Source organism: Sus scrofa, chromosome 13, assembly GCF_000003025.6.
Source record: "Sus scrofa isolate TJ Tabasco breed Duroc chromosome 13, Sscrofa11.1, whole genome shotgun sequence".
In the NCBI taxonomy this organism is placed as follows: Eukaryota; Metazoa; Chordata; class Mammalia; order Artiodactyla; family Suidae; genus Sus; species Sus scrofa.
Window position 1 is genome coordinate 22,357,785 of NC_010455.5, and position 23,347 is coordinate 22,381,131.

At 46.1% G+C, this 23,347-nt stretch overlaps 1 protein-coding gene across 3 annotated transcripts in view; it reads left to right on the top strand.

Moving 5' to 3' along the window:
- Positions 1-23,347, top strand: part of ITGA9 (integrin subunit alpha 9) — a 357,221-nt gene that overhangs the window by 59,288 nt on the left and 274,586 nt on the right. For all 3 annotated transcript variants that reach the window (XM_021071658.1, XM_021071659.1, XM_021071660.1), the window contains exons 6-12: positions 3,397-3,526; positions 4,990-5,075; positions 7,977-8,045; positions 12,756-12,893; positions 15,625-15,730; positions 16,817-16,911; positions 21,302-21,392. In XM_021071658.1, the coding sequence (XP_020927317.1) occupies positions 3,397-3,526; positions 4,990-5,075; positions 7,977-8,045; positions 12,756-12,893; positions 15,625-15,730; positions 16,817-16,911; positions 21,302-21,392 (715 nt within the window). The remainder of the gene's footprint in view (positions 1-3,396; positions 3,527-4,989; positions 5,076-7,976; positions 8,046-12,755; positions 12,894-15,624; positions 15,731-16,816; positions 16,912-21,301; positions 21,393-23,347) is intronic.

Sequence of the window (23,347 nt, forward strand, 5' to 3'; positions counted from 1 at the left end):
GGGCCACAGCAGTGATCTGAACCACAGCAGGCCTCTATCTCCTGAAGGCCTGAGATTTGGGATTTTGTAAAATAAATTTTCTTTATTTTAACCCTTTCAGATAGAATTTTTTTCTAAAACATTTTGTACATTTCCATGTGCCTTATGTCAGGAATATCATATAAAGGGACTTAATTGATTATCTGGTATAAGCTTTCTTGTATATTGGTAGATGCTTAGTAAATACTGAGTTTGAAAATGATTTTGTTAGAAAAATAATAATAATTATTATTATTATTATTTTTTGCTTTTTTATGACTGCACCCATGGAAGCTCCCAGGCTAGGGGTTGAATCAGAGCTGCAGCTGCTGGCCTATGCCACACAGCCACAACAACATGAGATCCGAGCCTCATCTGTGACTAACACAGAAGCTTATGGCAATGCTGGATCCATAACCCACTGATTGAGGCCAGGGATTGACCCCACATCCTCATGGATACTAGTTGAATTTGTTTCTGCTGCGCCACAACGGGAACTCCCAATTTTTCTTATTTCTTACTGCAGTGTAGATACTTTAGGAAATAGAGATAAAGAGAAAGGACTTCCTGTTGGAAGGAAAGCCTCACCGGTGATGTAGAGGTTGCGAGGATGTGGTAGGCGCCCGCCTTCCTCTCAGTCCCTCGAAGCCTCCATGCAGCGTGGGCTCTGTTTGGATGCTTATGCCCTGTCATCTTAGGAACCCATTTTGCATTTTCAGAGATGACTTTCTTGTCGGTGTGAATCACTCTTCTAGAACTTTGAAAAACAAAAAGATAAAAAAAAAAAAGAAAGAAAAAGAAATCCTGTCTCCCAGTGGGAAAAAAAACAGAAATGTAAATGTTTTGAGGCTTATCCTTCTAATTTTTGTCTGTCTCTGTGTATGCATTTTTTTCCTTTTCTTTCCTGTATTCTTAACCAGCTAAGCCACCAGGGAACTCCATATTTTAAAAAAAAATAAAGCATGATCATAGCACACACATTGTTTGGAAGATTCTTTTTGGAAAAATTTTGAGAATTAAAGTATAGTTGATTTGTAATATGCCAGTTTCTCTGTACAGCAAAGTGACCCAGTCATATATATATATTATATATATACATATATATATATATAATATATATATATAATATATATAATATATATTATATATGTATATATATAATATATATATATACACACACATATATATAATATATATATGTATATACATATACATTCCCTTTCTTATATTATCTTCCATCATGGTCTATCCCAAGAGATTGGATATAGTTCCCTGTGCTATACAGTAGGACCTCATTGCTTATCCATTCTAAATGTAATTGTTTTCATCTACTAACCCCAAACTCCCAGTCCATCCCACTCCGTCCCTCCTCCTGCTTGGCAACCACAAGTCCATTCTCTGTCTGTGAATCTGTTTCTGTTCTTCTGCAGAGAAGTTCATTGTTACCACATTTTAGATTCTACATGACTGGTATGAGGAGATACCTCATTGTAGTTTTTTTTTTTGTTTGTTTGTTTTTTTTTTTGTCTTTTTAAGGCTGCACCTGCAGCATAAGGAGGTTCCCAGGCTAGGGGTCTAATCAGATCTGTAGCCGCCAGACTACACCAGAGCCATAGCAACGCAGGATCTGAGCCCTGTCTGTGATCTACACCACAGCTCACGGCAATGCCAGATCCATAACCCACTGAGTGAAGCCAGGGATTGAACCTGCAACCTCATGGTTCCTAGTTGGGTTTGTTTCCACTGCACCAGGATGGGAACTCCCTCATTGTAGTTTGGATTTGCATTTCTTTAATTATAGTGATGTTCAGCATTTTTCAATGTTGTTCGGCATATCCTTTTAAACTCAGCAGCACTTTATGACTATCTCACAGTGCCATTAGATCGTCTATGGTAGTTTTAATGGTGCAGAAGTCTGTTGGATGGAGGTACCTTGATTTAGATTCCCTGTTGGTAGATGGTTAGGTCATTTCCAACTTTATTAGCACCGTTACAATGCCTGTTCTCATGGGTAAAGCCATGCAGGTGTCTGTGATGACTTTCTTGGTGATGGGATCACTTTTGAGCACCTTGAGTTCTCATTGGCATTGGCCACGAGAGGGTTGTGTAGCATCAACATGCCCCCAGGCTCTCTGAGGACACAGGCCCATGTACCCCTGTTCTAAATACTGATGCTAGTGTATCTTTGTGTGTTCCTGGGTCTGCTTTTGTTTTGTTTTGTTTTTCTTTTTAGAGCTGCACTTGTGGCATATCGAATTTCCTGGGCTAGGGATCGAATCGGAGCTATAACTATATCATATTGGAGCTATTGCTGTGGCTGTGGCCTATGCTGTAGCTTGCAGCAGTGCCAGATCCTTACCCTTCTTGGTGAGGCCGGGAATTGAGCACACATCCTCATGGAGATTATGCTAGGTCCTTAACCCGCTGAGCCACAATGGGAAATCCATGTTTGTTGGGTTTTTTTTTAAATTAATTTTTAACTGAATGAAAGATTCTTTAAATTCTGTAGTGCTTCACAATTTTCAAAAGTTTCACACATGATTTCATATAATCTCATAATAACTTTTTCCCTCCCACCCTTTTATTTTCCCCTCCTCCTTCCCTCTCCCCACTGGTACCCACTAGTTTGTTCATTATATCTGTGAGTATGCTTTTTTGTCTTTTGAATTTTATTGGGGTACAGTTGATTTATAATGTTGTATTAGCCTCAGGTTTACAGCATAGCGAATCAGTTCTATATATACATATATCCATTCTTTTTTCCCCATGTAGGTTATTACAGAACCTTGAGTATACCTCCCTGTGCTGTACAGTAGTCCTTATTAGTTATCTATTTTATATATAGTAGTGTGTATGTATGTTAATCCCATACTCCCAATTTATCCCTCCCCCTACAGTTTCCCCTTTGGTAATCTAAGTTTGATTTTGAAAGCTTTGGGTTTATTTCTGTTTTATAAATAAGTTCTTTTGTATCATTTTTATTAGAGTCCACATGTAAGTGATATCATATGCTATTTGTCTTTCTCTGTCTAGCTTATTTCACTTAGCATAATGCCCTCTAGGTCCATCCATGTAGCTGCAAATGGCATTATTTCATTCTTTTTTATGACTGAGTAATATTCCACTGTATATACATACCACATCTTCATTATTCATTCCCTTGTCAATGGATACTTAGGTTGTTTCCATATCTTTGCTGTTGCAAACAATATACATTATGTAAAAATTAAATGTTTTTTTACTGCTCAGATGAAGAAAGACCTTGGTGCAGCATCTTATTTAATTACGAGTTCTTTGTTGCGATTGTGGGTCTCATGGCACTGCCTTCACCCCTCTTCAGCTTCCTTACCTGTTTACCTTTGGGTTTCTCTTCTGTAGGAGCTGGTGGTCATGGGTGCCCCTGGGTCATTTTATTGGGCTGGGACAGTCAAAGTGCTGAACCTCACAGACAACACCTACTTCAAACTGAATGACGAAGTGATCATGAACAGGAGGTACACTTACCTGGGTGAGTAGCTCAGGGAGGTGCCAGGTAAGACAAGGGAAGTGGGGGCAATTACCACCAAGCTAGCCAAGAATAGCTCTTCTGGTGGAAAGAAGAGTTCCCTGGCTTTGGCATCTGTTGTTCTATTTAGTTGCTCGCATGGACTGTGAACCTTCAGTCTGAGAGAAATTGGCCTCCTGGGGAGTGAGAGGTGTCATCACAAAACGCAAACTGCTTATGATCACAGTATGAGGCTTTAAGGGTGAGGACAAGGTTTGGAGAATATATGGCAGCCTATACTGGGTTTCTGCTGCCAACAAGGCTCTCAGAAAGCAGGAGATGTTTAGACTATGCTCAGGCAGCTTCTACTGTTTTTTTTTCTAGATTCCTGTTGCATTCAGATTCTTTGTTTATGTACCCAACTACCTAGCCACCCACTGACAGCTTTTGTTGGCCCTCTCTTAGGAGTGGATGTGGCACAGTGGTTAATAGGCAGGGCCTTGGGCAGATTAGATTTGCATCTTGCTGTGTGATCTTGGGCGTTTTGCTGACCTGCATTTGGTCCATATTCCCATGTCTATGAAATGGAAGAAATAATCATACCTCCTTCATAGAGTTGGGACATTAAAAGAGATAGTGGCATCTGAAGACACATGTAAGAATGCTCATAACAGCTTTATTCACAGTAAAGCTCAAACAACTGGAAATACCCCAGGTGCCCAGGAGAATAAAGACATTACGATGTAGTCATTCAATGGAACATACTCAGCCATAAGAAGAAACTGCTAACGTACACAACATGGATAAATATCCCAGGTGTTATGTGGAGTGGAGTTTTGAACCGGCAGACCTAACATATGGGGATAGAAATGAGGCTAGGGGTGACCTGTGCGGGTAGTGACTGGAGGGAATGAAAGAAGCTCCTGTGCTTATGGTTCTGTGGTTAGGGTCACTCTGGGTGGTGATTGCATGGTTATGCACACGTGCACACACTTGTTAAATTCTGCACTTTGAATGTGTGTGCTTTGCTGTATGAAAACTGTATCTCATAAAGGAAAAAATAGAAGTAGTGTACTTAGCATAGCACCTGTTCCAGAGAGAATACTCAGCACTCTAGGAGTTCCCTGGTGCCCTAGGGCCCTAGCAGTTAAGGATCCAGCATTGTCACTGCTATGGCTTAGCTTCAATTCCTGGTCCAGGAAATTCTGGATGCCATGGGTAGAGCTGCCACCCACCCCCCGACTCCTCCGCAAAAAGAACTCTTCCTGCCTGGAGGTCCTTGTCAACCATTTTTTTTTTTTTGTATGATCATTGAGCCATTCCAGCCTGAGAAGACTGACAGCTCCTATATGTTCCCTGGTCATTTATGTTCCAAGAGCAGCTGGATCATAATTGTCCAGATTAGGGATACTTGAGAAACGCTGTGCTCTGATGACTCTTTTTCTTCTTGCTCAACCCCGGCCTTGGTTTCTCCATGTCCTTTGCAGGCTATGCAGTTACTGCCGGCCACTTTTCTCACGTGTCCACCACCGATGTGGTAGGAGGTGCCCCGCAGGACGATGGCATCGGGAAGGTGAGGAGAAGAGTCTGTGGAATAATAGCGTGGGGTCCGGCAGGGGTTGTGTGCTGCTGCTCTTAGAGAGGTTTGTCAGCTCTCTTTGTTGTGAACGTTTTGCTGGGCGGCCAGCAGGCAAGTGATGATATATTGAGGAACGGCCTGCCCGTCGCCATCCACCCACCTTTGAGAATTGACTTTGAGAGCTTCATCAGAGTGTCACTACTTCTGCCAGACTTCTCCATGTTGCATGTTGTCATCTTAGAGTGTTTTCCATGGCTGACTGTGTGTGAGAGAGACGATGAGAGCTGACCTCTGGCCTCCTGGCCTCCTCCAGAGGAATGGGGCCCAGCTACCCAACTTCGAGCCTGCCTCTCTCCCAGACCCTTTCCAAGTTTGTCTTAATGGAGCCAGGTCTAGTCCCAGCTCTCTTAAGGGTTTTTGTTACTTATCTGTGGGCCAGGATACTCATATTTATTTCTCCAATGCTTTAAAAACAAGACTGTTTCAGCCCAGAGGCTAGACAGGGAATATAGGGGTCTCTTTTCCTAAAGTATCTGCCCAGAGTGTAGAAAACAGCCCAGAGTTCGAGGGTGGATCGAACCCCTTTGGGAATCTTGGCATCTCTGAGGCTTGACTTATGGAGAACTGTCCTTTGTGAATCTTAACTCCAGGCTTCAGGAAATGCAGTTGAGTGGGTCCAGATGAGTCAGGATTTTTTTTTGCTTTTTAGGGTCAAACTCTTGGCATATGGAAGTTCCCAGGCTACGGTTCGAATCGGAGCTATAGCCGCTGGCCTATGCCACAGCCACAGCAACACAGGATCCAAGCTGCAACTGCGACCTATACCACAGCTCATGGCGCAACGCCAGACCCTTAACCCACTAGGCGAGGCCAGGGATAATACCTGTGTCCTCATGGATGCTAGTCGGGTTTGTTATCACTGAGCTACAACAGGAACTCCAGGAATCTGCATTGTAACAAGCAGCGTTGGTTTTCTGAGGGTAAGACTGAAGAGCGGAATGAATGGTGTTAAGGTTTGAGCCTATAGGGGTGGACCTGTGATAGAATCTGGCCACATCTCCAGGAGCTCAGACAAGTGGATTCTGGAGATGGACCTAGACCCACTGTTAACTGGAGCCTTCAGCTGGGGTGTCGCTCTGATCAGCTGACATGGCCTCACTGATGGGCATTTGTGAGGGTCATTTCCCTGGGTCCTCCTGGGCAGGAATTGGGAGCCACTGCTCACGTTTTCTGGAGTATGTGGCTCTCTCCCCACTAACACTTCCTTGAAAATGAAGCCAAATAAAAAGCCAGGGCACTGAGCACAGGGGAGGTGTGCGGATGAACTCTGATAACTTCAAGCAGTGGATGGATCTTTGCAAGTCATGTGATTTCCTCTTCGTGGAGGGAAAGCGCCAAGCTGTCCTCACAGCGATAATCTATCTCTTCCGGGGGAGGAGCTGCATGTGACCGGCAATGTCGGTAGCATTGGTGGATAGTCACCAGGTGCAGAAAACTGGACTAATGGTATTGTCATCGCCTCAGATGGTTGTGGTAACTTTAGTCCCTGTCACGTCTTAGGATAAGAAAAGTATTTATTTATGATAGGGCCAGGCAGGGCATCATGGACTTGGTGAACAACAGCAGCAACAACCACCACCACCCGTGAAAATGCTGCCTTCGGTCGGAGCACGTGAGAGGTGCTGAGGACACTGTTGTTGGCCAAGCTGCTAACAGTTCCACATCCGGGGCCAGGCATGGGAGATGGTACAGACTTGCTTCCCTAGGACTCCAGGGTGGATCTCTGGCCCTCAGGATCTTGGTTATCATTTCTGGTGTCGGGGCAGGAAAGCACCGACATGAAGAGAGTGGCTGCTTATCCCACAGGAGGGTCTCTGACACTGGTTCTCACGTGATACTCACTCTTCCCTTAAGATGCACTTTGGAAAAAGAACCACCGTGGTCCTGTCTCTTAGGAGGTCCTACACAAACTGTCCTCTTAGTGGTGGAAATCATTGTGCAAATGCCCATGCAAAAGGCTCTGGAAAGTTCCGATAAAGGAATTTCTTTAATGTTTAACTCTGGCATTGCCTAAGCAAAATGCCTATTTACCCAAGCAGATCTCATGATGCTAATGTTCTGTGGAATCACTTTGGAAAATTGCTTAGTCTAAAATATTCACCTCTATGCTTCTGTCTTACACAGTCGGCCCTCCCTGTCTGTGGGTTTCAGGCTTCTGCGGGTTCAACCGACCATGGATGGAAAATATTTGGGAAAAAAAAATGTAGAAAGTTCTAAAAGCAAACCTTGAATTTGTTGCGCAACTATTTACATAGCATTTCCATTGTATTTACAATCATTTACATAGCATTTCCATTGTATTTGTAATCATTTACATCATGTTTACATTGTACTAGTTATTCTGAGTCATGTAGAGATGATTACATGGGTTATATGCAACACTATGCCATTTTAATAAGGGGTTGAGCATCTGTGGATTTTGCTATCCTGGGAGTCCTGAACTTAATTTTCAGCAGACACCAAGGGACAGCTGAATTATACCTGCTAAAGTTCTAACTAATAGGAATGAAGAAAATATATCAAGGAAGAAAATACTTTTCTTGAGGGTTGACTTGTTTGGTAGTAACGTGGAAGCTTCTTGGGTCTTCCTGGGCATGGCTTCTGTTAAGGCTATGGTTCTGGAGCTGTGGAGATGATTTCTGCCCCAGCTTTGAAGGACACTTGCTTTGCTGAGTTGGGCAATGTGAACTATGCTGACTTCTTTGTTACCAGCTAGTGCAGGCACACCTGCATGTGTCTGGTCAGGCATTTAAATAGGACTCCCAGGAGGATGCAGATCAATATCTTTGGTCACTGTTTCCATCTTACTCAGGTTTTTTTCTTTTCCTTCCATAGGTTTATGTTTTTAGAGCTGACCGAAGATCAGGCACCTTAATTAAGATTTTTCAGGCATCAGGTAAAAAGGTGAGATTCTCGATATTCGTGTCTTATATGTTGGTTGGTTTGAGGGGTGTCATCATTTGGGAATCAGTTCTCAGTTTTTTAGAAAGTTGGCTTAAAGGCCCTACATTTACATGGTGGTGCTATTGCATGTTGGCGCCTCGACCTTCTCAGCATTGTGTGGAACTTGAAGATTTTGGGCTTCACACTTGTAGGGACGTATAGCAGGGTGAGTCTGTACACGGCCAGGTCACAGCACAGAGTTGTAAACAGTTGTGCATCGTTTGGATACTCCTCAAAACGACTCTGTGCTCTGTTTCTCTCTGCCTTTCTGCCTCTGCCCCTCCCTCCTTCCCTCCCTGACTGTCTTTCTGCTGTATGTTCACATTTGGAGCCCAGAGAGTTCAGGCCCTGTTGAGTACAGATAGCACGTCCTAGATACAGGACTGATTGCTTTCAGATGAGGCACACAGACAAACGGTTCTCTTCTCTCATCAACCCGAAGCTGTCCCTCCTCCTTACAGCCCAGCCCTCTGCCACCATTGCCATGGGGACTGTCACCACACAAAGAAATACCAAACAAAAATCACCCGGTTCCTTTGAGAACTTTGCAGTAGAAATAGCTGGGGCAGGTTGCCCTGAAATTAGTCGTGGGCATGGTTATCTGCCTGTGTCATCTTGTCAGCCTTACCCTGTTGTTAATCTTCTCTCCATTTCCTACAAGTTTCCATCATATTGTACTGGAGTCTGAAGTGAAGCCAGGTGGAAAGCCTGTGATGAATAAGCACCATTTTTCATGGGCTTATCAGTCATGCACACCTTCGTGGGGCCTAGATCAGCAGGATTGTTTGGTGGGATTGGCCACCCTAAGGGGACACACGTTTAGGGGGGGAGGTGAAGAGGGTAATTTGGAGACTTGTCTTGGTGGAGGCCTTCGTGAGCTCTGGGAAGATGCACCGGACGCCTGGGACGTGGAAGGAAGGGATGAGGAGATGGGAGGATGGCATAGTGGACCCGGCATTTCCCTACCGTTACCCTAAGAAAGAGGGAAAAGTGATTGTTTCCTTCTAGGGGCCACGGTGTGCCCCAGTTCAGGGGGTGTTAGACCGGCCTCACGCTGGGTTGGCACCATTACATACTGTTCTGATGGGAGTTCATATTCTGAGTTCCAGAAATCCCGCTCATGAGCAGAGCTTTTTGCAATTTTAACAACCTTCATGTGTATTCTTAGGTTATAACTGTCATAACTTTTTCAGTAGAGAATACATCACCAGCTTGGTTTTTGTGAAGTTTTCCCTGAGAACGGTTCTGCGTTCCCCCGGGAACCGTGCTGGCCTGTGTTATTTTAACATTTCCAAAACCCCAAAGCAACAACACTGGAAAATGACTGTGAGCGATTCTGCTAAAAAGGATTTCCAAGCACCTCTAAAGTTAGAAAAGAAATTACCCCATGCCATTTGTGATTTAAAAAAGAAAAAAAGAGAGAGAGTCTCATAAACCAAGTAGGGTATAAATGCTGCTAAGTCTAACATTTTAGCTCTTGGTCCAAAAAATTAAATGAGGGAGTGTGTCTCCTGTGGAAAGCCCTCCCTGCTAATGCACCTGGGCTTGAAAGCATGAAATGAAAATAATTCTTCTCCCCAGATTTATTGAGATACGATTGATATAGAGCATGTTTAAGATGTGCATCATGATGACTTTGTACATGTATGTATTGTGAAATGATGAGCACAGTAATGTTCACATCTGACCTTACACACATCTATCGCCTTATATGACTACTGTTATTTTTTTATTTTTAATTTTTAAATTAAATTTTTTTTTTTTCTTTTTTGGCCACCTTGTGGCATAGGGAACTCCTGGTCCAGGGATCAGATCTGAGCTGCAGTTGCGACCTAAGCCTCAGCTGCAGCAATGCCGGATCCTTAACCCTCTGTGCTGGGCCGGGGATTGAACCCACGTCCCAGAGCTCCCCAGACACTGCCAATCCCATTGCACCACAGCAGGAACTCCACTACTATTTTTTCTTAAAGGACACTCTAAAGTGAATTGTGGCGTTTAAGCATATCTATCATCCTATTTTTAAAATGTCTTCATGCTCTGCCGTCACTGTGCCTCCCCGCTGCCATCTGTGCCCAGGTCAGGCCCTGCTGATGCTGGTCATCCTGGTGTAATCAATAGTCTGTAACTGTGCCCCTTCTCCTTCTCAAGACCCTCCCGGCTTTCTTGGCCACCCACATGCACCAGGGTGAGAGTGGACAATGAGAGGGTGAGGTTTGAGAACGCGCTTGCCCACACTTCCAGAGGACCTGATGGCATGGGGTTTCTGTGCAGACCAACTTGAATGTGATACCTTAGGGCTCCCTCAGGAGGGAACGAGGGGCCTAGTGTCTCACCTCCCAGCTCCAGAGCTGTGTTCATTTTCTTCTTCTCGCCCTCACCCTGAGCCACCGTAGGCTCTGTCCTTCCCTCTGCTCTCATTCACTCCCGCCCTCCTGTTTTCCAGTCATTGGCCTTCTAATTTTGAAATAGACCATTCCTCCCCTTAGACATCTTATTCTCTTTTTTTTTTTTTTTGTCCAGAAGAAATGAGAAGTTCTTGTCCCTCTGACTTATTTCTGACCATTATTTCATTGGGAAAGGACATAACCCCAGGCTTCCAAAGGATGCCTCTCGCTTTACGCCTGTGTCCGGTGCTGCCCACAGAGGAGGTATCTGACTCAGAAAACCACCGGCCCACTTCTGCTTTCATTTGGCCAGAATCTGGTCAGAGAGTCCCATCTTCTGGCCTCACCGTAAGAGAAACAAAACCCAACACACTTTCGGTCTTTACTGGTTGACATATTTCCTATACTGCTTATAAGAAATCACCAGTATTTGTGCAATTCGGTTGTTAACAGAGACACGTGTCCCCACATGTCCAGGCTGAAGGGAGAGCTGTGATCAAGGATCACTCACCCCAAAGCATTTCATCACCATATCGAAGTTTTATTGCGTTGAGTATGTGAAGTGTTTATATGTCACAACTTAGATAGGAGACTTCGTGTACAGGGACTTCTGATTGAACACTGATGAAGATGCCAAGTTAAATAGTCCATTGGAATGAAACAAATAGTTCCCCTGGGACTCAGCCAGAGAGAACAGCCAGCAGCTTTGGTCTTTAGGGCTTTGCCTGGGTCTTACCAGTTTCTTTTACTAAAGTCAATATTGGGCCATTGTCAAGGTCACTGAGATGGTGACTGTCAATTGGTTTCTGACCTCCCTTCACCCCCCATGGTTCTAAAACTTCTCCTTTGGGAAGGGGTGGGTGGGAATGGGGGCTGGGTGGAAGTGGCCTCGGCATGTGACCAGGAGGGACTTGTGGGTCCTGTCCCAGGGTTCGCTGCAGGAAGTAGACTAGAGTACCCTTCACCTCTCTCAAACTCTCTAGAGCTAGCTGCCAACCAACTGCAGCAGCAAAAGAAAATGCTTGTTCATGTTGGTAAAACCAGAGCCCTTTTATTTGAAAGCATTTATTTGAAAAGGATAGCTTTTTTTTTTTAAATTAAAAACAGAGGTTGCAAACTGGCAGCCTTTGGAAAGAATACAGTATAAAATTTCTTGTTCAGCCTGCATGGTATATTTGTTTATTATTTTTTTAGTGTGAATTAGCTGTCAGCATTTTTTTTTTTTTTTTAGGGCCATACCCATGACATGTGGAAGTTCCCAGGTTAGAGGTCAAATCAGAGCTCCAGCTGCCAGCTTACACCACAGCCACAGGAACATGGGATCCGAGCCACCTCTTCGACCTGCATCACAGCTCATGGCAACCCTGGATCCCTGACCACTGATCAAGGCCAGGGATCAAACTTGTGTCCTAATGGATACCAGTCGGGTTTATTACCGCTGAGGCATAACAGAACCCCAATTCTCAGCATTTTTAAACAAGTCATTTCAAATAAAATTTTAGAGCTTTGGCTTCTCTTGAAAAATGAGGAGGTCAGCCTTCCAGAGAAGGCTAAGGTAGAGCAGGCGTTGATTATACCTGGGTGGGCATGGCTCCTGTGAACGCCTGTTTGCTGCAGTCTCCACCACTCTCTTTTGTGTCTTAGACACAGAAGCTGAGCATCACTTGCCACCTGTAAGCATGACTGCACTCTTACTTACTTTTTCTTTACACCTGTAATGTCACTTGCCTGGGCTCCATTAGCGTTTGGGTTTGAGACCTCTGATTTAAATAACAGGTACTTGAGTTCTCGTTGTGGCTTAGCAGGTTAAGAACCAGACATGGTGTCCACGAGGCTGTGGGTTTGATCTCTTGCCTCGTTTAGTGGGTTAAGGATCTGTGTTGTGGTGAGCAGTGGTGTAGGCTGGCAGCCTCAGCTCCGATTTGACCCCTAAGCTGGGAACTTCCATATGCTGCAGATGTGGCCCTAAAAAAGCAAAAATAAACAAACAAACAAAAACAATACCCTGTTCTCTGGGGAGTGGTCCACTTGTTTTCCCCATGGTGGGGCTTCAAGCCAGTGAGCATGGGTTTCTGGCTGACTGTGGGCCCTAAATGGCTGCTGGGAAGCCCTGGGGGCCAGGAACTCACCATTGCCCAGGCCTCCTGGCTTCCAGGGCAGCATGGCCATCATGGCCTCCAAAGGGCTTGGGGGCAGATGTCATTAAGGCTGGTGGGCTGGAGGAAGGCGGGGGTTCCTGGGCAAGCGTGGACACTGACCACTTTGTTGTTACTTGACTTGGTTGCAGATGGGCTCTTACTTCGGGTCCTCCTTATGCGCAGTTGACCTCAACGCAGACGGCCTCTCTGACCTGCTTGTGGGGGCCCCCATGTTTTCTGAGATCAGGGACGAAGGTCAGGTCACCGTCTACATCAACAGAGGAAACGTGAGTACAGTGCTGGGCATTATGGGGATGGGGTGTGGGAGATGGACATTGGTCCAGCGAGTAGTGACTGAGCCCCATCACCGAGGGGAGCTGAAAAGACATGCTTCCCACCTTCAAAAATGGAAAGTTATATGCAGTTTTATGACTGCAAACCTACAATGCTCCAGAAAAATCTAAATGACTAAGCTTAATTGAGGGCTTCCTATGTACCAGGAACTGTTTCTCCTTCTTCCTGTGAGCGATTTCAGTGCCATGTGCACAGGATGTCGGTGGGGGGGTCCCCATTTTTCAGGTGAAAAAACTGAAGCTCAGAAAGTTTAAATTACCTATCCCAAATTACGCAGGTAGGAAGTGACGGGGCTGGGAATTGAACATAGGTGAACTGGATTGGGAGCTGGCATGCTTTGTCTCTGGGTTACCCTGCCTCCCTGGGAATATAGACACATCTGTGAGGAGAAGCCTTCTCAGAGGACACAATGGCTGGGAGGAATCTTGAAGAGAGCAGGAGTTATGCAAGCAGCAAGTAATGGGCCAGGAGCTGAGTGCACTGGCCGAGATGGGAAGCAGTGGGACCACTTAGTTTGACATGGTGGGACTGGGGGTGTCAGGTGCGGGCCAGGGTCTATAATCATGATGTCCCTCATTCTGTTGAACACGGAAAAGGATGTGCCTGCGTCAGAAAGATGTCTCTGTAGCACAGTGGAGGTTGAGTGGGGGCAGGGGCTTAGGGATAGCTGTGTACCCACTGGTGCAGGAGACCAATGAGAAAACAAGATCTTTTCAGGAGGAAGAAGTTAAGAGGGAGTTCCCATTGTGGCTCAGTGGTAAGGAACCTGACTAGTATCCATGAGGATGCAGGTTCGATCCCTGGCTTCCCTCAGTGGGTTAAGGCTCTGGTGTTGCTGTGAGCTGTGATGTAAGTCACAGACATGGCCCAGATCTTGTGTGGCTGTGGCTGTGGCCAGTAGCTATAGCTCTGATTTGACCCCTAGCCTGGGAGCTTCCACATGCTTTGGTGAGGCCCTAAAAAAAAAAAGAAGTTAAGCATATTCAACAAGAGGGAGATGGTTCAATGAATAAATTCCATTAACCATCCTTTTTTTTTTTTTTTTTTTTTTTTTTTGGTCTTTTTGCCTTTCCTAGGGCCGCTTCCTGCGGCATGTGGAGGTTCCCAGGCTAGGGGTCTAATCGGAGCTGTAGCCACTGGCCTACGGCAGAGCCATAGCAACGCAGGATCCGAGCTGTGTCTGCAACCTACACCACAGCTCACGGCAATGCTGGATCCTTAACCCACTGAGCAAGACCAGAGATTGAACCCGCAACCTCATGGTTCCTAGTCGGGTTCATTAACCGCTGCGCTACAATGGGAACTCCTAACCACCCACCTTTTAGCAAGCGTGAGAAAATGCTTATGAAACATGGTACCCACACATCCCATTCCTCCAACCAGTTTCTTAAGGCTGTGTGGTTACCCTGAGTACCAGGGTGTTCTTTTCTGTTGACTCTCACCCCATAATTATTAATAATAATTAATAATGTGGAGGAGAGGAAAAAAAATGATGACTTATAACCTGATGGAATTGCTTTTGAAACTTGGTGTTGCTTGGAATCAGTGGCTCGTTTCCTCATCTGTAAAGTGAGAGGAGTCTTAAGGTCCTCCTTATAGAATCACTGTGTGATTTCAATGAGGAGGTGGATGTTTAGTGCCTGTGTATACCAGCGATCCGTGTTTCTCTTCTCTTCTTCACCACACGGATGGGAAGGAATCAATACCTGTTTGGGAGGTAGGATTTCACTGACTTGAAAAACCCGGGTCACCTTGCCGTACAGTAGAAAATTGACAGAACACTGTAAACCAGCTATAATGGAAAAAATAAAAATCATTATAAAATAGAAAAAATCAATCACCTCTTTATTGTTTGCAAGTTGTATAGTGGGAAAAAAGATGCAGTCGTAACAAAAGCCTTGGGATGGCTTGCGGGTGCACGGTGGGTCTGGAGTGCCTCTGCACTGGGACACAGTTGGACATCCTTATGCCGCAAAACATCAGATTATGTTTTAACGCTCTGATATTCTTGTGTCAACAGTTTGGGGGTGGAGCAGGTATGGCTTTTACTGCCGCCATCACCACTCACCCCCTCCCTCTCTGTTGGCTGGTGTTTACTCAGGAAATCCAAGCCACACATGAAAATGGACACTGTGTGTGTCCCGTTTTCCCTGTCCTCACCCCGTGACCAACAGCCTCTGGGTGGTGGGGTTTCTGAACCATGCCTTCCTCTGTCAAGATCACTCACACATGCACCCTGCAAAGCCGTTTTATGGACTTGTCCCACACGGCACAGGAGTGAAGAAACAGAAATATGTGTTTCTTCTAAAACAACTTTGAGGATATTGTGGGGAGAGACTACTGGGACAGGTAGGTAGGTAGGTTGGTTAAATAGGTTTCTTTAGGGTGTTAGGAGACTGGAGGAGTTTTGTCATCAGCCAACGGGTCTCCTTCCCTCTAAACGCATCAAGGCTGTTGGAGCCCCTCTTGGCACCCCACTGGAAGGGGCTCACTTTGCCACCAGCGGGGAGAAGTTTGAGGCCCTGTGATTCTGCCCAGGTGTTTCCTGCCCATGGGTGTGCTGTGGGGGAGGGCGGCATTCCCAGCTCTGTTTTTTCATTCTTTTTTGGTTCGTTGTGTTTGTTTTTGTTTTGTTTTCCGTTGTCCCTCCATCCTGTTTCCCAGGGAGCCCTCGAGGAGCAGCTGGCCCTGACTGGGGATGGTGCCTACAATGCACACTTTGGGGAGAGCATCGCCAGCCTGGGCGACCTTGATGACGACGGGTTCCCAGGTCAGTGAGCTCACATGGGTGCTCCTGGATCCACTTTCCCTGCCCTCGGGAGGGCCTGTCCAAGTGCCCCGGGGAGAGGACGTGTTCCCTGTGTAGTCACAGGACCAAGCCCTGGGCCCACTGGAGTTTTGCCTCCATGAAATTCCTTCTCATCAGCTTAGTGCTCTTTGCTGTGTGTTTGTGGTGCGGTGAACCTTGGGGCTGGTCCACTGGGGCTTCTCAGGGCAGCCACGCCTGAACCAGCTTCCTTGCACCACAAACCCTTCTGGTTTCTGAGCCTCCAAGGGTCCACGATGCTCTGAGAGTAGCACCATGCCGGGCTGATGTTTGAAGGTGTGAGTGCCAACATCTAGTTCTGTTTGGCCTGTGACCTGTCTCTGTTCAGTACCTCCCCCTTCACTGTATGTGCTGGGGCCAGACGCCAGCACTGGTGGCAGCCGCATCACTGGCAGGGATGGCTGAGGTGGAAGATGGGCTGGGGGTGGGGCACAGCTCTTGCCTCAGGCCAGGCATCCAGGCTCCTTTGAAACCCTCATACCTTTGGCCAGAGAGGCTTTCATTCCGAGAGTGGGGACCCCTACTTGAGGTCAGGAAGGTGAATCTCTCACCCTTGACCTCATGTCTGCAGACACGTGACTTGTTAGCAGCAAAGGGAAAAAAGTGGAAAAGATCTAGGCTTTGTCCCAGGAGCTGTCAGTTTGTGAGAGTAATGCTGGCTTTTTGGTAAAGTGAAGACCATTTTCTATAATTCCCTTTCCTGAGACTAGAGTTGCCTTTCTCAATAACCAATGTCTATGGAATCCTCTTCTCTGACAGACAGAAACAAGGGGGGGGTGGTTGATAGTTGCATTTTTTCCTATGGGACAGGTCAGTACTCCTACGAGGATTTCTGGAACTCAGCTCTTCTCAGCCTCTATGATTTTCTTTCTACTTTTCCCTCCTGCCGTTAAGAGGTCCTGTGTCTGGTTTAATGCTTGCACAGTCAACAACCAGGAAATTTCTAGACGTCATGGCAGGAATTAGAGAATCTACCCTTAGATTGTTCCAAATGGCTTTTCTAACCCAGAATTGCTTTTCTCCCCACAGATGTGGCCATTGGTGCACCCAAGGAGGACGACTTTTCGGGTGCCGTGTACATCTATCACGGCGATGCTGGAGGGATGGTCCCTCAGTACTCCATGGTAATTGGTGTGCGTGTGCTGTGGTTGTCCACACATTCATTCCACAAAGTGTGGGAAACCTTCACTCAGTGCCACATCTGGGTGAATACAATACATGACATTGTTCCGGCCTTCCCCTTCCCACAGTGAAGGACGCAAACCATTGATTCTCCTTATTAAGTCAGAACATATTTATAGACTCCTCCCGAGTTTGCTCATATCTAGGGAGGCATTCTGCCTACAAAAGGTAGTAGCCAAATTCTTAGCCAGAGTTAGAATGATTTATGTAAGAAGAGGCTTGCTTTTTCTGGTTACTGCTTTTGTCAACCCTCTGTGCTAAGCCAAATGATTATCTTGTAAAATATAATCTAGAGAGACAGTGGCTCATGGAGGAGGGACCTCAAAGCTATTGCAGGGCTGTTGTCACCACTGGCATCCAAATTGGGCGCTGGTCAAAGCCCTGGCCTTGTGCCCCAGACTTGGAAACGTGGAAGTGGTGAGTTCTGTTTTTTGCCATATCAGCTTGAGTTCAATCTTGCTGATGGTGTCAAGCCCAGCCCATGGGAAAAAAGGAAGTCACTCTCTGGACAGAAGCATGGTCAGGATGTTTGCGGAGGTCCTTGTGCAGAGTGGCACAAGCCTGGGTCTTTGTCCCAGTGGGTCAGTGACAGAAAGGGGCTGAGCACAAGTCAAGAAATTTCCAATCAGCACATACGGATTTACTGAACCTTCATTACGGGCTCACCACTTCCTTCTCATGCTGACACTTCTCATCACCAAGAAGCTTGCCTCGTTTCTCGATTATTGCTAAGGAAACAGAACTTTGAACCAAGTCCTGTTCTTAGAAAATGTTCTGTCAAACAAAATAAGAAAGTATCAAGTCCTGTCCATGTGCTAGGGAGGAAAAGACATTAGAAGTTGACTTTAAGAGGCAGCACACATATGGGAGTTCCTGTGGTGGCTCAGTGGTAACAAACCCGACTAATACCCATGAGGATATGGCTTTGATCCCTGGCCCCACTCAGTGGGTTAAGGATCCGGCGTTGCCACGAGCTGTGGGTATAAGTCGCAGACCTGACTTGGATCCTGCATTGTTGTGGCTGTGGTGTAGGCCAGCAGCTGCAGCTCCAGTTGGACCCCTAGCCTGGGAACCTCCATATGCCATGGGTATGGCCCTTAAAAAAAAAAAGAGGCAGCACATGGATGGAAGTTCATGTTGCACATTCCTAATTGTTCTTCCTGCTGCAGATAGGAGTTTGCTCATGAAGGGTTGAGGACTGGTGGGTTCCCTCTGTGGGGCCTCCTGCTCTGCTCTGCGGCGCCTGTGGGAGACAGGTGCTGAGGGAGATGCAGGATGCTTCTGAGGGTCTGCTCTGACCTCTTGCCTCCAGTCCTCATGACAGCCGTGTGGGATAGGTACCCTTCTTATCCACCTTTTATTTACGAGGCAACCCTAGCCTCGGGAGGTTATGTAATGTGCCCAAGATCACCGGCTAAGAAGTGGCAATTTGGCCACTGGAACTTTGCTAACAACCCTCTTATTGCAACCACTGCCCTCAACTCCATGTCAGAAAAAGGAGTTCTCCCGGAAGCTCATTTGGAAAACTTGGAAATACGGAAGCTTATTTTGCCGTGAGGCATATATGCTTTGAGGGAGCATTTACTTACACAGACTATCTTTTCTTTAGAATGAGCAAGGGTGGGAATCAAGCTCCTGGATTTCACCCATGTGGCAGGAGGAAGAGGGATCCAGGCACAGTTTGGGGGCCACATCCTTGTCCCAGGGGCTGCTGTAATCTGGGTCAGGAACCCGCTTCCCACTGTCACAGGCTGAAAGTCATCCAGGGAGCCCCATCCTTGGGCAGCCGTCAGGGTCACGGTCCACGCTTCCTCCTGGAAGCTTGTTCCTGGACCTGGGAAGCTGAGCACTTGGAGGAGGCAATGTGGAGAGACCCCCGCTTCCCCTCCTCCCTCGGCCCTCTCCTCATGTTTTGTTTTGTTGCTGGGTGGAATCCCTGCAGAGAACCGAAGTATACGTTTTGTGGTCGGTGTGGATTGTCTGGAATAGGAAGCAGGGATCAGCAGCTGGACCCGTCCTGCCTCTGTCAGCACAGAGCCCGTCCCGTCAGTTCTGAAAGAGAAGTGGTTTGGGGCTCTTTAAAAAAGAGAAAGAAAGAAGCATCTAGGACTATGTGTTTCCAAAGCTGCTAATATGTATGTGATAAGGTCCATGATTTAAAAGGAAGAAAAATCCTGTGATACCGGATCCTCTGGGGCCCGGGTCTGGACAGAGCGGGCATTGTGTGGATGAACTAGAGGAGGAAATCAGAAACGAGTCTGGGCAAGGGAGCTGTTTTTCTTTGGCCGAGATTGGTATTATTTCTGCTGGGTAAATTGTGAGATCAGGGTCTAAAGTTCTTCCATATTACTCTGTAACGCGTTCCTCTTTCTAGGGTTCCCCATGCAAAGCATTGATTTTAAGACCCTCATAGGCCTTTCTCAATTTGAGGGCCCTCTGGGCATGTCCTGGCGGCCCCTATGATCTTTCTCCTGCCGTAAGGACACTGCATATAAACCTGGTCAAGGGGAGGTTTTCCAAGGCTCCTGGTTTTCATTTAGGGTTATTAGCACCACACAGACTTATCTTCCTGGCTTTATGGCATAATGGCCTGCAGATGTCTGCGGGATAACTTAAGCCTGCATCCCCACCCCCAAAAGGACCACCCCTTCACTTTTCCCCCCCCGCTTGTCCCAGCCACAGGCATACCTTAGAAATGCAAACCCAGGACAAGCGGCTGCTTGCATTGTGGGACCTCAGAGCCAGGACGGTCTGCTTCCAAATAGGACTTTTCAGAAAACACACAGACGCACACCCACGTTTGTTTAGACAGAACCATGTGGGATGTGGGACTCTGCCTGTTAGCAAGAAACATTTCTTCAGTGTACCCTACAGAGTTCTGATTGGTACTTTGATGTCTGCACGTTTCCTGATGGATGGTTTAACTAGAGATGGTAGGTGGAGGGTCTTGCCGGTGGGGCGGGTGGGGCACACGTCTCTCCATACTCATACTCATGACTTTGCAATAAGGAAAAGGGTAAGGCAGGAAAGTCCCAGCTGAGCCCCTGGATACGTGGAAGCCTGGTTCTGATGTGGAGGTTGCTGCATGGCATGAAAACAAAACATTTCTCTTACCCACAGCGAGGGCCTTGGGAGGGAAACAGCTCCAGGGAGCCTGTATAGAGAAAGGGAAGAAAGAACAGGTCAGCTTCCAGAACATGGGGCTTTTGCTGATTCAGGAAGCATGGTATCTTTGTGAGGAACTGTGCCACCCAAGCATTGATGTGTGACAAGGGCTGGTTGTACAATAAATGTTCTTGGACCAAAGGAGTGTGTATTAGCACCTGTTGAACTTAATGGCAAATGAGAAGTCAGTACCGATACAGTATCACAAGTGTCCCCTGTGGTGGTAGAGCTGTGAATTCTGAACCATTGGTTGGGGGCTCCCTTTTAGGGAGGAGGACAGCTTTAGCTCATTCTTTGGGTTTTGTTTTTCATTTCCTGAAGTTTATAGAAGATCCGGGACCATGGAGTTCTAGATTTGCTAGGCAGAGCTGTTTCATCCCATCTGCAATCTTCTGGTTGGCTTCATTGAGAGGCGGTTTCACCATCTTTTCTAGATAGACATGCTAATTCCTGTCCACCTAGGGAAGGACCAATGTGTGCCTCATAGGAGAGCAGTGGTCCGTGTCTAGTGTATGTTTGGGTAGAGAGAGATAAGGAAAGCATGTTCCTAGAATTTCAGCCAGTTATGCTGTGTAAATACAAAACAGAACCTCCCTGAGAAATGCAAGTTAAACTTGATCCATGTGGAACTTCATTTAATGTATCAGGAGTTCCTGTTGTGGCACAATAGTGAGAACCCGACTAGTATGCGGGTTTGATCCCTGGCTGATCAGTGGGTTAAGGATCCGGTGTTGCCATGAGCTGTGGGGTAGATCACAAATGTGGCTCAGATCCCTCACGGCTGTGGCTGTGGTGTAGGCTGGCAGCTGTAGCTCCGATTCAACCCCTGGCCTGGGAACCTCATATGCTGCAGGTGTGGCCCTACAAAGCAAAAAAAAAAAAAAAAAAGTCTAAACACTAACATACTCATCTCGGTGACTTTTTTGTTAGCACAGAGCTTAGAACAAATTTTAAGGTAACATTGAACTAAGGCAACTAATGATAAAGGCGTGTGTCGTCCTCACCTGCCTGCTAAAAGCCCCCTGATCAAATTTGGACTATGATATTTTTTTTTCTTTGATCAACTTCAAGACTGAGTGTCCTGGGAGACTGGTCTGAAACAGTCATGGGTTCTTTTTTATGACGGTGCTCCTTCGGGTGACTCAATCTCCCTATTATCTGTTCCAGAAACTCTCGGGGCGGAAGATAAGTCCAGTTCTGCGGATGTTTGGTCAGTCCATATCAGGAGGCGTTGATATGGATGGAAATGGCTATCCTGGTAAGCTGTTTTCTTAAAGGCATATGATAGAAGCAAAGAGAACCCGTATGGTAAGCATGGTCATGTCTATTTAGGATTAGGAGAATTCACAGAGTACAATAGAGAGGTTTGCTTGGTGTTTGGTTTTTAAGGTGAAGGTAGTGTTAAAGTTTTTTTTCAGTTTTAGAATGATCCACTCTGGGATTCCCTTGTGGCACAGCGAGTTGAGGGTCTGGCATTGTCACTGCAGCAGCTTGGGTTGCTGCTATGGCACAGGTTTGATCCCCAACCTGGAACTTCCATGTGCTATGGGTGTAAAAAAAAAAAAAAAAAAAAAAAAGAGAGAGAGAGAAGAAGAGTGATCTACTCAGAAGGGTTTAAGCACCAGCAGGAGGGTAGATTTTTGCAATGCATCTTTCTGATGAAGAAAAAAAGCACTGCCTGATTTTAAAATGATAAATAGTGAAACCTCTGTTTTCTTTGGTAGTTAAGCATATTCAGAGGCATCTTCCTCTTGAGAGTGAAGAAGGAACTGAGCAACACCCCACCACACAAACAAACACATAAGACAATTATTGAGAGGAACACTTGGAGCAGAAAGAAAACCATGTCTTCTCTCTGACGGACAAAACAGACCTTGGCCATTCAAGGCTGGCTGGCTTGTCTTCAGGGTTAATTAATGCCTTGTGGTGGTTGAGGGTAATTGAATAAAAATGTACAATTTCAAACCCCAATCCCAAGTGATATCCACTTAGGTGAAATTGACCAGGCAGTGGAATAGTGGTTCTTTTTCGGTTTGAAGGGGAGAGAGTAGGGTCAGGTGAGGAAATGAAGAATTTGGAAAAATTCCAAATCATCAAATTTGAATTACCCAAATTCAGTAGAAATATTCCTCAAACTATGGACCATTTTGCTGTCTTGAGAAAACATTTCTTTCCATTTAAAAAATGCCTCAGAGTGTTCCTGTGTGGCTCAGTGGAACCCGACTAGGATGTGGGTTCAACCCCTGGCCTCTCTCAGAGGGTTCAGGATCCGGAGTTGCTGTGGCTGTGGTGCAGGCTGGCAGCTGCAGGTCCTTTTCAACCCCTATCTTGGGAACTTCCATATACCGCAGGTATGGCCCTAAAAAGGAAAAAAAAATAAATAAAATGCCTCAGAAGGATCTGTGAAAATGAATGCAATCCTGTATGAGGGCATCAAATTTTGTTGTTTCCCACAGACAGGAGTTTTGATCATCCTTCCTAACTTTGCAGAGCCAGGAGGAGTGGGACTCAGAAAGGGTCAGTGTTGAAATTTGTGTCCCTATACACCCTCATGGGCCTTTTTATATTTGAGAAGGCAGTTGTCCTGGGCATTTGTGCCCATTCCTTAATAATATGTTCCATTGGTTTAGCACTTTAACATATGCAGAATGCTACATGTGCAATGTCCGTCTTATAGTCACCCCTGAAGATAGGTAGAGATGGCAGTGTCTCCCCAGTTTGCTGACAAGGATGCTGAGTCCCAGAGAACTTAGGGGACTAGCCAGGACGGAGACTTGGGCTGCTTCTCTCTAATTGTACACTAAGCAGGTGTGCTCAACACTTCACGATGGATCTGGATTTCTTATCTTGCATTTTTCATAAAAGAAATGACAAATGTATCGGGGTCTTTTATTTTCAAATATCCAGGCAACTTTAAAAGGCTATTAAAAAATAGCAGTTAGGAGTTCCCGTCATAGCTCAGTGGTTAACGAATCCAACTGGAACCATGAGGTTGCAGGTTCGATCCCTGGCCTCACTCAGGTGGTTAAGGATCCGGCATTGCTGTGAGCTGTGGCTTAGGCTGGCGGCTACAGCTCCGATTTGACCCTTAGCCTGGGAACCTCCATATGCGCGGGTGTGGCCCCAGAAAAGACAAAAAATAAAATAATAAAAAATAACGAAATTAATAAGCACACCTGCATGTGGAAATTTTAGCTGCCCTGCAATACATGG